The following is a 12,803-nucleotide window of genomic DNA, read 5'->3' as shown; positions in this document are numbered from 1 at the left end:
ATTTCCCTTGATCCAGCCTCCTTTGGTTCCATCTGGCATTGCTTGTTTGAGAGAGACGATTACAATGACCGTGGTAGGCGGGACGACGACGACCTCCTCCTCCTCCTCCTTCTCCTCGTATGACTATGACCAGGAACCTGTCATCGCCGGGCCATACTCACTCTTCGATGGGTCATTTATCCTTGAATTTCTCAAACCGAGACCCTCGAGAAATGCATCGTCAGTTATACCGTATCCTTGCGTGTCCCCCCCATTTTCTTCTCATTTGTGAAGGGTGCCACCCTTCATGCAAGACACGCACGGGACCTCCCCGAAGAGTCAGAAAGAGGAAAACAAAGCGCCCAACATCGAGACTCCTCATAAGACAACTGTAGGACCTGGGGCCCCGTTGAACTCGTCGACAATACTTACTAGTATCAAACCACGACCAAGCACCTGGTGCAAGAACTCATTACTTCCGGACCTCAGCTTCTGTTAGAGGTCTCAAAGCCGCAGCCTTGCACCCCTGAGGCTCCCCCCCCCAGAGGGGTTCATGTAGCAGCTACGGAGCACAGTGCTAGTAACTAATCGCCCTTCCTTGCCAGAGTCCTCATGCGCGCCACATACAAGCACGACCATCCTCTCTGCAAGCGCGGCAAAAGCCATGCCCAAGTAAGTCTGACTTCACTCCCCTTCCCCCTTCCCCCCTCTCCGCCACACACACACACGTTCGGAGTAGTAATTCGACGCATCGAGTCAAACTGACCTCCAGCCGTACAGGCCCCTCCACTGCACATCCACTTCCAGCAATCCGAGACTTTCTACGTGCTCCGCGGCTCCGTGGGCACGACGACGACATACGCGGCCATCGACACAATCCACACACCCAGCACCACGGGCGAGGCCAAGCCACATGAGATTGTCCCATGGATGCCGCACAATTTCTGGCCCGACCCGAACGCGAGCGAGGACATCACGATCCTGGTCTGGGCGCATCCGGACCCGGACGACATGGACGAGAAGATGGACCGGCTGTTCTTCCAGAATCTGTTGATGTATGTCAGTGACGTGGCGGAAGGGAAGGAGAAGTTGAGTGTTTTGCAGGTCATGCTTACTCAGTACGTTTCGCGCCGTGTTTCTTTTCTCTTTCTCCTTTCTCATTTTTCCCCCTTGAAATTCTTCCACTCCCCAAAAGACCTGCACGATGAAGAGCGTTTTGGGTTCAGGAGGCCGTTGTGTGGCCATTGATAGGGTGGGAGGGGAGCAGGAGTAGAAGACGCAATGCGCAAGGCCAAAAAAGCTAATCCGCCCACCTGTGGTACAGACACGTCTCGGCAACAGCATTGGTGTGGTTTCCTAGGGCATGGTGTCTTGGACCATTGCGGTGGTGGATACCGTATCAATTCCAGGCTCTGTGTGCGCTGATGGCGAGGTGGTCTGGCATGAAGCCGTTGATCAAGAAGTATATGTCTGAGGAGGAGTGGGAGGAGGTACAGGAACGACTGAACAATGGAGGCAAGGTGAAGGCAAAGTCTGCATGATTCGAACACGAGGTCCATCCGGTGGGCAGTGCATTCATCCACCGTCCCCCAGCATATGTTCTGATCGGAGCAGCGGAAAAAGAACAAGGTCGATGCTTCCGCCTGAAAACGTCGAGAACATCCGGAAGGAAGCGAATCTGTTCCGGTCGATGGCCCTGTGCTTTTCCATCATCATCATCATCAACGGGGCGTCTTTGTTCAGATTTGGAAAGAACTGTGATTGCAAGATATCATTGTGGTTGGCAGGATCATTGCGATCAGCTTTGCCAGAGACCATACAATCTGGTACACGTGACCATATCACGTGGGCGTCGGCATGGGCATAGTGACCATACCTGCTTGTTCAACAGGACATAATCAGAACCATGTTATCATCAACTTTCTTCTCATCCCACTCCCATCAGCGTTTCGCAGATACTTTGACAGTCGTAGCGCTCATCTGTTGTCTTCATCAGAGGTATTCGCGTGCCATGACCATTACCAAGATCTGAGCTCATCTAAGCGTGCCAGCGTACCACGGCGTTACCAGTCATGTCTTTTCTCTCTCACCCCTCTCTCTCCCTTCTCCCCAAACCCTGACCTCATGTCATGTCGTGCCTCACAGGCTGTATATAAATTCGGGATTCTCTTTATCCGTCAAGTCGAGCCACCTGTTCCAAAAAGGACCACAATCAGTACACCGAACCGGCAGGGAAATCGAGGGGGCCCACTTACTCCTGGTTCTCCAGCTTGACATAACCCGGTTCTGCCCTGATCTGAGCCTTGACCCTATTCTGGCGTTTACAATACCACCAGATGAACGCCAAATCGATCAAACAAAGTCCCCAACAGACAATGATTGTAATCTCGGCGGACACATAGCGCGGAGCGTCCGAAGGCCTGAATGTCTGAGGTCCGATGATGTTGCCAACACAATATCCGATCAGATACAGCGCTGCAACACTGGTCTTTCGAGTGTATCCGGCGACGTTGGTTGAAATCAGACTTAGCAAGGCGACGAACGGTGTTGGTGAGGCTTGCGTCAAGTAGTAACCGGCCAGACGACCGGAATTGTTATCCAAAGGCAGCGCAACGATGAGGATCATCCCGAGCAGCGCGATCGTCAGACCTCCCATCGAGACCAAGATACGTTGACCGAGCCGGTCACCCAGCCAGCCGGAGAACATCAAGGCTACGACTTCGACCGCCCCGCCGGGGGTGCCGTACAGTAGCGATTCTTCGGCCGTGTAACCGAACGATACGATCTGCAACGCAACGCTCAGCGCGTCAACGACAGGGAACATCATCCGAAACCTCATCAAACAACAAAAGGGAAAAAAATTTACAAAGGTCAGGTCGTACTCACCAATTGCGAGAAGAAATTACTGATCCCACCATTCGGAATGTCGGCCGTCAGCGCATAGAAGACAAAAGCCCAGGTCAACGGGTCCAGCAGTGCTTCCTTCAACTGATACATCTTGAAATGCTTGTTGCCGATACCCTGCTGATTCACGCGGACCCGTTCGACGGCCAGCACGCGATCTCTCGGCTTTAGCCAGCGTGCGTTGAGCTGGTTATCCGGCATGACGAAGAAGAAGACAACCCCCAAGCAGGCGGTCAAGCAGCCGTTGACCAAAAACACGATTTTCCAAGGCGCAATGGCCGTGCCGTGCTTCCGGGCGCCGACCGCGATACCGTATGCCACGAGCCCGCCGAAGATCTGGCCGAAGCCGTTGAAGCTGAACCAGAAGCCTGTGCGGGTCCCTTGTTCTTTGACCGTGTACCACTGAGATGTGAACAGAGCAAAGCCAGGTGTGACTGCGGCCTCGAAGACGCCGAGAAAGACTGTGGGTTTTTATGTTAAGTTAGCCATCAGCATCAGCGCTAGAGAGAGAGAGACAGAGAACTCACATCGTATAGCGACGGCTCCTCCAAAGTTCGACACGGTGGCGAACAAAGCCAGCACCGTACCCCAAGCCACGACACAAAAGGCCGAATACTTGGCCAGTGGCAGCCTCTGAAGAAGTCGATTTGTCGGGTACTCCCACGCCAGGTAGCCGAAATAAAACATACTCGACAACCATTGGTAGTCGTCACCCTCGAGATTGATGTCCGTCTTGATGCCCATGATGCTGGCGTACGAGAGCGTCGTCTTGTCGAGGTAATTCAGGCCGTAGATGAGGCACAGCAGCGGCATCAAGTGCCAATCGATGATCCGGAGAAGGCGTTTGTTGGTGGCCTCGTCGATCTCGACGACTTCCCCAGATGTGAATGCTTTCATGGCTTCGTCGGCATCATTACTGTGGGCAAGGATTTTCTGGGCCGCGGCCGTCGCGGACAGTGAGCCTCGCTTCTCGCCCATGTCGACTGGAGATACGGAGCGACGGCCAGGAAGGTTCTGGACGGGGACGGTTTTGATATCTTCATCCATCTCGGCCATCTTGTCGGGAGGGTGGAAGCACGTCAGATGCCTCGGTGGTGGTAGTAGTTGATAGCGGCACGAGTACGGCCAAAGAAAACAAAGCTATTGCGAACAGCAGAGTAGGGTATAATGCAGTACTTCGGGCATGAAAAGAAGAAACACCTGAAGCCTCGAAATAGCCTGTCGACAGTTACTCGTCCAAGGGGAGATAAAAACAGAAGCACCGCGGAAGATTGAAAGACGGAGACATTGCCGCATTGTTATCTCAAAACACCAGTGACACCACTCTGCATATCATTATCATGAGGTGCATGATGTATCTCGTAGGATTGATTGTCTGGCGTTGCATCAGGGAAATGCCAGGGTAAGGATAAGCACTTCTGGCATGCTTCATGGGGGACGAAGCAAATCGCCGCAATCAGAGAGCGCAGGCTCCGCAGGCTCCTCGGCTCGTACGAGTAGAATAGGCAGGTCGGCAACTGACCAAGGCAACCCATCCACAAGGTGGCACGACAAAAAAGCGTGGAGATGCGCGGCGGTGATCGTGTGCAGAGAAGAATTGGACGATCAATCCCCAAGATGGTTGTGATAGCTGGCGAGCCGGTAACCAACGTCAAAAGGCCAAGAGTTGATCTTCACTCCACGACGCATTGGGAAGGTCCTTATACTCGTATCACAAAGGGCCAATGGAGTTGAGGTTTTCACTCGTAAGAGATTGTTTTGATTTTTGATGTGACGAGACCGTCCGCCGTTGGACCCGGAAACTGCTTCGGCTTTGGGTATCCACGGAAGCAGTGCATCTATCTAAGCGAGAGTCCAGATCACGTTTACGAGTGTATTCCCGGATAGTGGCACGACGAGCTCCTGTACTTGCGGCACTCCGGACATCTCTCCTCTCTTACATGGACCGCTTGCCGTAGGGCTCGAAGGGCATAATAATCGCCACGATTGCCTGGCCAGATATAATCAGCATCCATCAAAGTATTTCACAGCGCTTGATCCTCTTTTGGTGAGAGGAGCAGCATGCTGGGTCACTTACCATAGCGATATAAAGCGTCGCACAGATATAAATCGGCGCCGAAGTTGCAGTGTTCGCGTACGTGGCCACGAATGCGCTGATCAAACCCATGACCCTATTGCAACCGACGGCGATACCGTTACCTGTGGCTCGATGCGCGGAGGGCAGACTCTGAGAGAAAGAAATCAGCTTGAAACGTCCTCTCTCACTCTTTCACCAGGGGAAAAGATTCAAAGGCTTACCTCAGGCGTGTACGCATACAGCGTGCCGTAATAGATATTCACCGTAAAGTAGATGGCGCAGGTGAACCCGAGGTTCTGTGATGCCGTCCGCACCGCGGAATATGCAAAGAAGAAGGCCATGGACAACAGCGCACCAATGACCATGGTGTACCTCCGGCCGAGGAACTTCCAATTGCACATGAACCCAGCCAGGACCGGACCGAAGATTCCGACAACGTTGGTGATCATATAGTTCCGCCAGGTGTAATACGGGCTGCTTTCACCAGTATTCGCACCTCGACTGGCCAGGAAATCGGGCAGGAAGACGTAGAACAGTGGATATGCAAGACCTGTACACTATGTCAGTGCCGGGAAGCCACAATAAATCTCCTTCAAGAGACCTTGTGAATCATACCAATCAAGGTCCAGGACAACCAGATTAGGAACGTCGAGAAACCGAGCTTCCTCGTCGCAAACAGGCCCCGAAGATGCGCCACAAACTCCGATAGCCCATATCTTGTCTTACCGTAGGTTGACTTGATCGGTCCGCACGCATCGAGCTGCTCCAAAGTAAGCGAGCAAGGTCGGTTGTACTTGGTCGCAATGGAGTGAAAAGTATCGACCACTGCTTGATCTTGCCCCTTCGCAAGCAAGTACTTGGGCGTCTCTTTGAGTCTGATGACCGTGACTCGCAGGACGCTCATCACAAGAACCAATACTCCGTTCGAGTACCAGACATATCGCCAGCCCTACATAGACAGGCTCTGTCAGTACAGTACCCTGTCGCATATTTCTTCTTCAAGTACTACCCCATGTTCATGTTTTCCTCTCCCACGTCCATAGGCCATCAGGCCACCAGGTACAGCAAACGGGATAGAACTCAGACAGACATATGATGACCACCTCCGCCGGAGAGAAGACTCAAAAGACTCACCTTGTTGTTGTCATAAGTGCAGGTCGCAGCATCCGTACAATAATAGCGAGGAATCGACAAGAAAGGCCACGCAAACGCCGCCGCCACGACCGGTGCAAGACCCCACCAGCACGCCATGAGCGTGAGCAACCACTGCTTGTCACCGGGCAGAAACTCCAGGAACACAGTTGTGTCGAGGATCAAATTGCCTCCGGACCCGAACGCCGCCAGGGACGTGAACAAGCCCAGGACAATCCAGTTCGGCGACGCTCCCGCGCAGATGGCGAAGACCGAACATATAAAGAGCGAAACGTTGAACGCGATGCGCCGTCCGATCACATCAGCTCCTGGAATACTGTGAGTCAGCTAATCACAACCCTTTCATGCTCAAAAGGGCGGAAGATGGGTGGTGAGTGTGGTGGACCTACCCAACCCCCAAAACAGGGCTCCAACGAGCATGCCCGTGTACGCGGCGACAGTCAATCCCTTCGCAAAGCTAGGCTGGAACTCGAGCGCCGCTTGGCCCGCGGTGACGGATTGCAAGAGCAGGATCAACGAGTCCGCCGCATACCCAAACCCGTTCAAGAAAAACAGCTTGAGATGCATGCCCGTCCAGCCGATTTCGTCGATTGCCTATTTGTCCCCACCCAGTTAGCACATCTCAACCTGGTCGGGCCTCAAGGAAGAGTTGTTCGCCCTCACATTGTTAACAAGCCTCATCTTCGCATCGAGCGCGGGATCGATATCGTTCATCGAAAAGATCTGGCCTTCTTTCGTGTCCTCGTCGATGGACTGGACCGAGATGCTATTGCGCACTCGCGATGCGAGGCCATGATGCTCGAGGTCATGTTTGGCTGCGCCCCCGGTATAGCCATCCCCGGCTTCCGCATCGTCGGCTACAATCTTCTTCGGATCCTCAGACATATTGGCTGCCTCTTTTCTCGTCTTTATCTTGGTCGTTGGAAATGCCCTTCCTTAGTCGCTTCCAGATCAGGATTCCAAGCAAGCAATCGAGAGGAGCTGGTCTCGTAGAAGCAGATGATGCAGGCGTGAATTCCTACCGCGCGAACTGTCGACCCGCAAGAATCAGGCGAGATAAGAAGAAAAAGTCAAAAAGTAAAGGGCATCGACCAGGGTACATCAGCTTTATCAACACCTCCCCAAAGCACACCGAGTCCCCAGTAGTAGTGGACATGGGTCCTTCGCTGCCCCCATATTTTGACAGAAAGCGTACCCGGGTAACTGTGGTCCCATTGTTATGTCCAAGGCGACTGGTCCTTGCGCAACGCCCGAGCTAGCAAGGCAACATGCCCAAGAGTGCGTAGTACAGTAGATCGCCCAGTTGACATCAGTGGCCCTCAAAGAAACCATGATTTCGGGTGCAGATTCCCAGACGGCACGCGCACGCGACAAGCACACGGGGCCAATTGCCCAGGTATGGCGAGTGTAACGCTACAGATCTCATTTGCTAGTGATACTGCTTGTCAAGGACCGAATCTGGATCGTCGAAACAGGCAAGGCGGAGGATTGAAATCAGCTGCAAAGTATTGGCCTCCGAGGTCCAGCGCCTGCGAGCCGTGGGGAGCTTCTTCCACCCATCATGGGCTGAGGTTTTCCTCTGACAGACCAATCCAGGTTGTTCTTGTTAGCCAACAAGAGGAGTGCAAGGTTAAGGGAGTGGGCGAATCTACAGTGCCCACGGCGAAACTGCTAGTTCGTAGGCCTAGGGCAACACCAATCGAGGCTCAAGTGTAGGCACGTGCCTCGCTGCCGACATCATCTCTTTTGGCCCATCGTTGCCCAATTGTTGTCTCAACACCTCTTGCAAGAAGACTTGATGGCAAATCTATCCGAAAGCCGAATCCGTGTCGATCCAGCGACAGAGAGACTGATAAGAAGCTGCTGACACCTCGGTCATAGTCTAGCACGCCTAGCAAGCTGGGTCACTTGGCCACGCATATGCCTTGTGCAATGCTACCCTTTGATATGTCAACGGCCTCGAATTGGCCCAGTGCAATCAGCTATCTCACGGCATAGACCGTACTAAACTTCCGGTCCCTTAATTGGTTACAGATCCTCAAACCCCTGACACCTTCGCTGGTTTTGTTGTAAATATACTGAGCACCTCAAGTCTGGCCACCGCCAAATTCGACCAATATATCCTTCCGAAGCACTTGGCTGAACTTAGCTCACACCTCATAGTAATAGTCTTCGTCCAGTCCTTCCCTGCTAGGAATTGTAGGACCATCCATTCCATCCATGCCTTCCACAATACCCTCCTCATCGTTGAAGCGGACATTCAGCAGTCGCACCTTGATACCATAATCACTCATCATGTGTATCAGTCTGTTGGTCTCCGCCGTGATCGGTTGTTGGTCAAGCAGCATCAAAAGGCCATCCAGCCATTCAGACGCCGCAGCATGACTGTTAGGCTGGAACGTGAGTAGTACCGATTCCTTGGGTGCACTTCTGGCCGATGAGGTTTTGGACGACGCTCGAGAATGTCCTCCGCGCGACTTCGGCAGGTATCCGTGGATCGTGATTTTTGTTGTCGTGAACTTGTCGTGCGTCAGTTCCTTCAGCGTGGAATCCGACGCAATCGACGACCGGTCGTTTGCTGTCACGTTGGAGACAACCGACGAGACGATCGACAAGTCGATCTTGTCTTGCAGACTCGAGATCGCTGGTGACTGTTCTTCTTTCTCGTCAAAATCGCCCCAATGCAAGTATTTCCGATTTTCCGACAGCCTGATAAAGCGATACCCGTGGGATGAACTCTGAAGAAGGGTGTCTTCTGTGACCGGGCCGCCAGTTTCCTGGTCGGAATAAGTGCCGCCATGAGGGAACCATGCTCCAGCAAGCAGACAACGTATCCTTTGCTCTTTGACAAACTGCAGAGCCTCGGTCTGCAGCTCTTCTTTCACACCACGGAGATGCTGGCCCCAGACATCTTCATAGGTCAGCTCTAACAGCTCCATCTGGAGTTCTCGGAGCTTGCGATACTCGAACGCAGCCATCTCCTTCTCGATCTCCTCGACCCCTTTCGTGCGATCTGCCCCACCGACGACACTTTCAACCAATATCCGAACCAATTCCACAATCTTGAGGAAGTCGTCGGTCTCTGCGCCCGTGGCCTTCCATAGCCTTAGAAAGGCATGCATCCCAGCAACATGCAGCCTGCTCCAATGCAGCAGCAGAGGTTTGAAAACCTTTTCAAAATTTGTTCGACTCTCGAGCGCCAGATAGCTCTTTGAATCTTCTAGATCCATCTTATCCACTTCAAAATGTTCAAACAATATAGCCGTGAGTATCAAGCTCGCTCGAGCTAGCGGACATCTCTTCTGCTCCGGGGTAACTGCCTGCTCCAGAAGAATATTCTGGAATTCATCTTGATGTTTGCGCACGTAATCTGAAAGGTCCATCATGCCCAAGAATCCCATGTCAATGAAATCTGGTTCGGGATTTTCACTCGTGAATCCCAACCGCCTCCATTTGTACGGATTGTGCTTGGGCTTGGACTCCCCATTGCGTCCCTCATCCTCTGCTGGCTTCTCAGGATTGCTTGACAGGTGGATGGCTTTGATCGTCCGTCTATGCTCCGGCTTGACAAGGTCGACGGGTACATCCCTCCACCGTCGGAGGAGTATCTTGGTCAACGCTTGGAACTCCAACAGGGGGTGCGCCAGATCCTGCAGCGCAGAGCTCTGCATCAACACGTAGACTGCCTTGATGACTCCAAGGTCTTGAATGCGCTTTATAAACTTCGGCCACTCCGTCTCGTTGTCATTCGTGATAGCGTCGCGCATGAGTGAATTGATCAACTGCAGTGCATTCGCACATAGTGCGTGGTCCGCAGAAGACAGTCGCGTCACAAGCATTTCGAGGAACTGCGGATATAGCGCAATGGCAGGCTTAAGGGCTTGGAACCCGCCGGCATTGTTCGAGGTGTTGATTTGTGAAGACCGATCCGCATGGTATGGCCGCGACACAATCGACACGAGTATAGCCATGGCTCCTCGAAGAATATTGACCAACGGCTGACATACGACAAGTTCCACCACCTGTTGCGGTCAGCACTTGATGGTCTCACCAACACCAGATCTTTCTTGCCTTTTCAACCACTTGCTCATTGACCGCCTCCCACCCTTGGTCCACCTCCAACAGTCTCGCGAAACTGGCTAGACTGTAAGCCAGAGTATTCCCGCTACTTTCGAGGATCAGAGTGCGCAGTCGAGGCAGGCCGCCGGCAAGGACAAAGTGCTCGGCAAAAGAAGGGTCGTTGATCAGCGACTGCAGCTTGAAAGCTGCCATCTTGCGATTCGCATCTTCACGGCTGGACAGGCTCGTGAGGAGGTCCGACAGATTGGGACTCTGGGTCGGATTGTTAGGGTCCATTCTGGCTCGTTCAGGCCATACATGGGCGTGAGGAAGCAGGCGGGTGCAGGTCAGCGCAGGAGGAGGCAGCAGGTAGATTTGTGATATCTCTTGAGCATGGCCATGTCGATTCGTCGGAGGGTTGTTTGGTCGTTCACATCGAGGGGAGTGTCGATCAGCCGGATGAGCAGTAGCAAAAGTGCGTATTTGAGTTTGGCTGCTTTGTGACGAAGACAAGTCAGGGAGCGTGTCAGGAACCGGTGGCAGGGGTCTAAGGTGGTTGCGGGCTCTGTTGTTAGAGGCACCAGAGGCACCTTCAACGCTGAATTCGGGCGCCTCAGGCGTGGCTGAAACCCCAAAGAGCCCACTCGGTTGTTGTTGGCGTGGAGTCGAACTGTTGGACCTGCGTGATCCTCGCCGCAGCAACTTCTTTGAATATGACGTCAACCACGAATATCTCTTGACCGTTGACGGCAATGAATCAATTTGAGATGAGTTGCTGCTGTATGAAACCCAGTCATCGTCGTCCGAGTGAGCATCCTCTTGTGCAGACATTATGACATAGATTGTCGGGAAATTGTGACGGCTGATATGTGTTTCTGAAGAGGGACGAACATACAGCTTGACTTCGACATGAATTGGAATGAAGCCAGTGACAAGTAAACGTGTGTACAATTCTGCCGTCTCAATGTCCGTGAACATGCACCTCCTGAGCCTCCCCAGCGAGGTGTGGTAGAAAGACCAGGACCAGCACAGGCTCGCGTACTCTCCATCTCACGCTCAACTGGCACTCTTTTTCTTCGTCTCATCCTTCATATCGATGTTGTCCTCTGGAATCTCAGGATACTTCTCCGTCAACCAGTCATACAAATCATCACTCACATCGCCCTGCACCGTAATCTCTTCCCCTCCACTCGCCGTCTTGGTAACACTGCTCCCCGTCGCGAACTTCTTCCCCAGTTCTTTGGCCACCTTCTTCAGTTCAAGTCCATGCTCCTCCAGGCCCGACACCACCGTGACATATTTTCTCTTGTTCCGCTCGACCCGTTTGATCAGAATCACGGCCTCGGCCTTCCTCTCCGCCTCGCGCTGCTCCGCCGCCTCAGCTTTGGCAGTCTTCTTCGCCGCGTCTTTCTCCGCTCGTTTTTGTGCTTCGACCGACAGTGCTGATAGATTCGCACTTAGGGCTTCTTCACCAGGTTTGTCAGCACGTTGTAGCCTTCTTGCGGACATTGGCCACTCACCGGCCGAGTACAACTTCTGGTGCATATCAGGGTGATGTTTCAGCAGCCATTCTTCGCACTTCTTGACCGTCCCACCGAATTCGCAGTACTATCCAGCCTCCGTGTCAGTCTCTGTGCACATGGCATCCTTGGGACAAAAGGTTGGGGCCTCTACCTCTGGCGGTAAGCTGCAAACTGCACAGATACCACATCAGCAACCCACACATCTTCACATGCACTCCGAGACATGGCATACCTCCGCAATATACGACCTGCCGTGCCGGTGGTCCAGACGGTTGCTCTGCGACTTCTGCCGACATTGCTGTGAAATTTAGGCCGAACCCACGAACCGTCTCAAGTAACACCCCTAGAGAGTGCTAAACCGCGTATAGAGTGTTGTCTCATGTGGCTGTCGTGAGGCGATCGGCGCAGTTTCGTCTCCGCGCACAACAGCGGCATAATGCGAGTGTTCGCCGCTCAAGGTGCAGGGATCGGGATCCGCCAAGCCCCTGATCCATCTCCTCACCCTCTGGCGGTAAAACGTCGCATAAATGCAGACTTCCAGTGACCTCTTCTCCTCTTGCGTTCGCTTCCGACACTTCTTCGAACCCTGACTTGATATATTTGACTTGCATATATTCACGCGCAAATATGCAAACAACAGTACATACTCGTATCCGTACATGACTCGTATTAAGACGAAGGAACGTTTTCCGGAATCAGTGACGAAATCTTTAATGTCAACAGGGAAGGATAGAGGCAAGGGGTATCCCAGTATGCTACTCCGTATGTGGTCGACAGTCGCCCGCAACTTCTCTTCAAGGCCGATACTGTTTCTCTCAGAGCACGACTCAAAATCGTATCGCATATTATTCTTTCACAAGGCTAGTCCCTGCCGTCCTGATGACTCTTATCCAGCAATGCGTTGCATATCTGCACTTATCTGGCCATCACTGCATTTCCCTGTCGGGCAGGACGTGGGATATCCCAAGCCTCACTTGCCACCCTACCTATACATATCCGAACACGAACTTGCTGCATAAGCATGGAGCACATGCACGGAGAATTCCGGAGAGAATCTGGCCATCACGTCTTTGGCAGCAGATCCTCAATCGCTCAAGGAAGGTCGCTTG

General features: G+C 52.9%; 6 protein-coding genes across 6 annotated transcripts; 1 reads left to right on the top strand and 5 right to left on the bottom strand.

The window, feature by feature from the left end:
• Positions 1-524: 524 nt before the first annotated feature.
• PV05_05150 (uncharacterized protein) lies at positions 525-1,748 on the top strand. Its single transcript, XM_013461621.1, has 3 exons — positions 525-651; positions 760-1,097; positions 1,304-1,748. Exons 1-3 carry the CDS (start codon positions 592-594, stop codon positions 1,518-1,520), a joined length of 615 nt encoding a protein of 204 aa, XP_013317075.1. The 5' UTR covers positions 525-591; the 3' UTR covers positions 1,521-1,748.
• A 153-nt stretch (positions 1,749-1,901) lies between these two features.
• On the bottom strand, positions 1,902-3,939 carry PV05_05149 (uncharacterized protein; the record flags this gene model as incomplete). Its single annotated transcript, XM_013461620.1, has 4 exons — positions 1,902-2,170; positions 2,235-2,764; positions 2,866-3,344; positions 3,411-3,939. 4 exons carry the CDS (start codon positions 3,937-3,939, stop codon positions 2,119-2,121), a joined length of 1,590 nt encoding a protein of 529 aa, XP_013317074.1. The 3' UTR covers positions 1,902-2,118.
• Positions 3,940-4,588: 649 nt separating this feature from the next.
• PV05_05148 (uncharacterized protein) lies at positions 4,589-7,477 on the bottom strand. The gene is made up of 7 exons (XM_013461619.1): positions 6,776-7,477; positions 6,502-6,706; positions 6,095-6,420; positions 5,576-5,909; positions 5,182-5,510; positions 4,961-5,110; positions 4,589-4,873 (listed from the first exon to the last, which is right to left on the bottom strand). Exons 1-7 carry the CDS (start codon positions 6,995-6,997, stop codon positions 4,820-4,822), a joined length of 1,620 nt encoding a protein of 539 aa, XP_013317073.1. The 5' UTR covers positions 6,998-7,477; the 3' UTR covers positions 4,589-4,819.
• A 569-nt stretch (positions 7,478-8,046) lies between these two features.
• PV05_05147 (uncharacterized protein) lies at positions 8,047-11,002 on the bottom strand (the record flags this gene model as incomplete). The annotated part of the gene is made up of 2 exons (XM_013461618.1): positions 8,047-10,134; positions 10,184-11,002. The coding sequence occupies 2 exons, from the start codon at positions 11,000-11,002 to the stop codon at positions 8,263-8,265; spliced, it is 2,691 nt and encodes an 896-aa protein (XP_013317072.1). The 3' UTR covers positions 8,047-8,262.
• A 225-nt stretch (positions 11,003-11,227) lies between these two features.
• PV05_05146 (translation machinery-associated protein 22) lies at positions 11,228-11,990 on the bottom strand (the record flags this gene model as incomplete). The annotated part of the gene is made up of 4 exons (XM_013461617.1): positions 11,228-11,637; positions 11,692-11,779; positions 11,846-11,865; positions 11,927-11,990. The coding sequence occupies 4 exons, from the start codon at positions 11,988-11,990 to the stop codon at positions 11,228-11,230; spliced, it is 582 nt and encodes a 193-aa protein (XP_013317071.1).
• Positions 11,991-12,037: 47 nt separating this feature from the next.
• Positions 12,038-12,538, bottom strand: PV05_05145 (uncharacterized protein; the record flags this gene model as incomplete). The annotated part of the gene is made up of 1 exon (XM_013461616.1): positions 12,038-12,538. The coding sequence occupies one exon, from the start codon at positions 12,536-12,538 to the stop codon at positions 12,038-12,040; it is 501 nt and encodes a 166-aa protein (XP_013317070.1).
• Between the last annotated feature and the right edge of the window lie 265 nt (positions 12,539-12,803).

The sequence above is a fragment of the Exophiala xenobiotica genome, assembly GCF_000835505.1.
Source record: "Exophiala xenobiotica strain CBS 118157 unplaced genomic scaffold supercont1.3, whole genome shotgun sequence".
In the NCBI taxonomy this organism is placed as follows: Eukaryota; Fungi; Ascomycota; class Eurotiomycetes; order Chaetothyriales; family Herpotrichiellaceae; genus Exophiala; species Exophiala xenobiotica.
The sequence above is the reverse complement of the archived record's forward strand: the minus strand, read 5'-3'. Positions and strand labels throughout refer to the sequence as shown.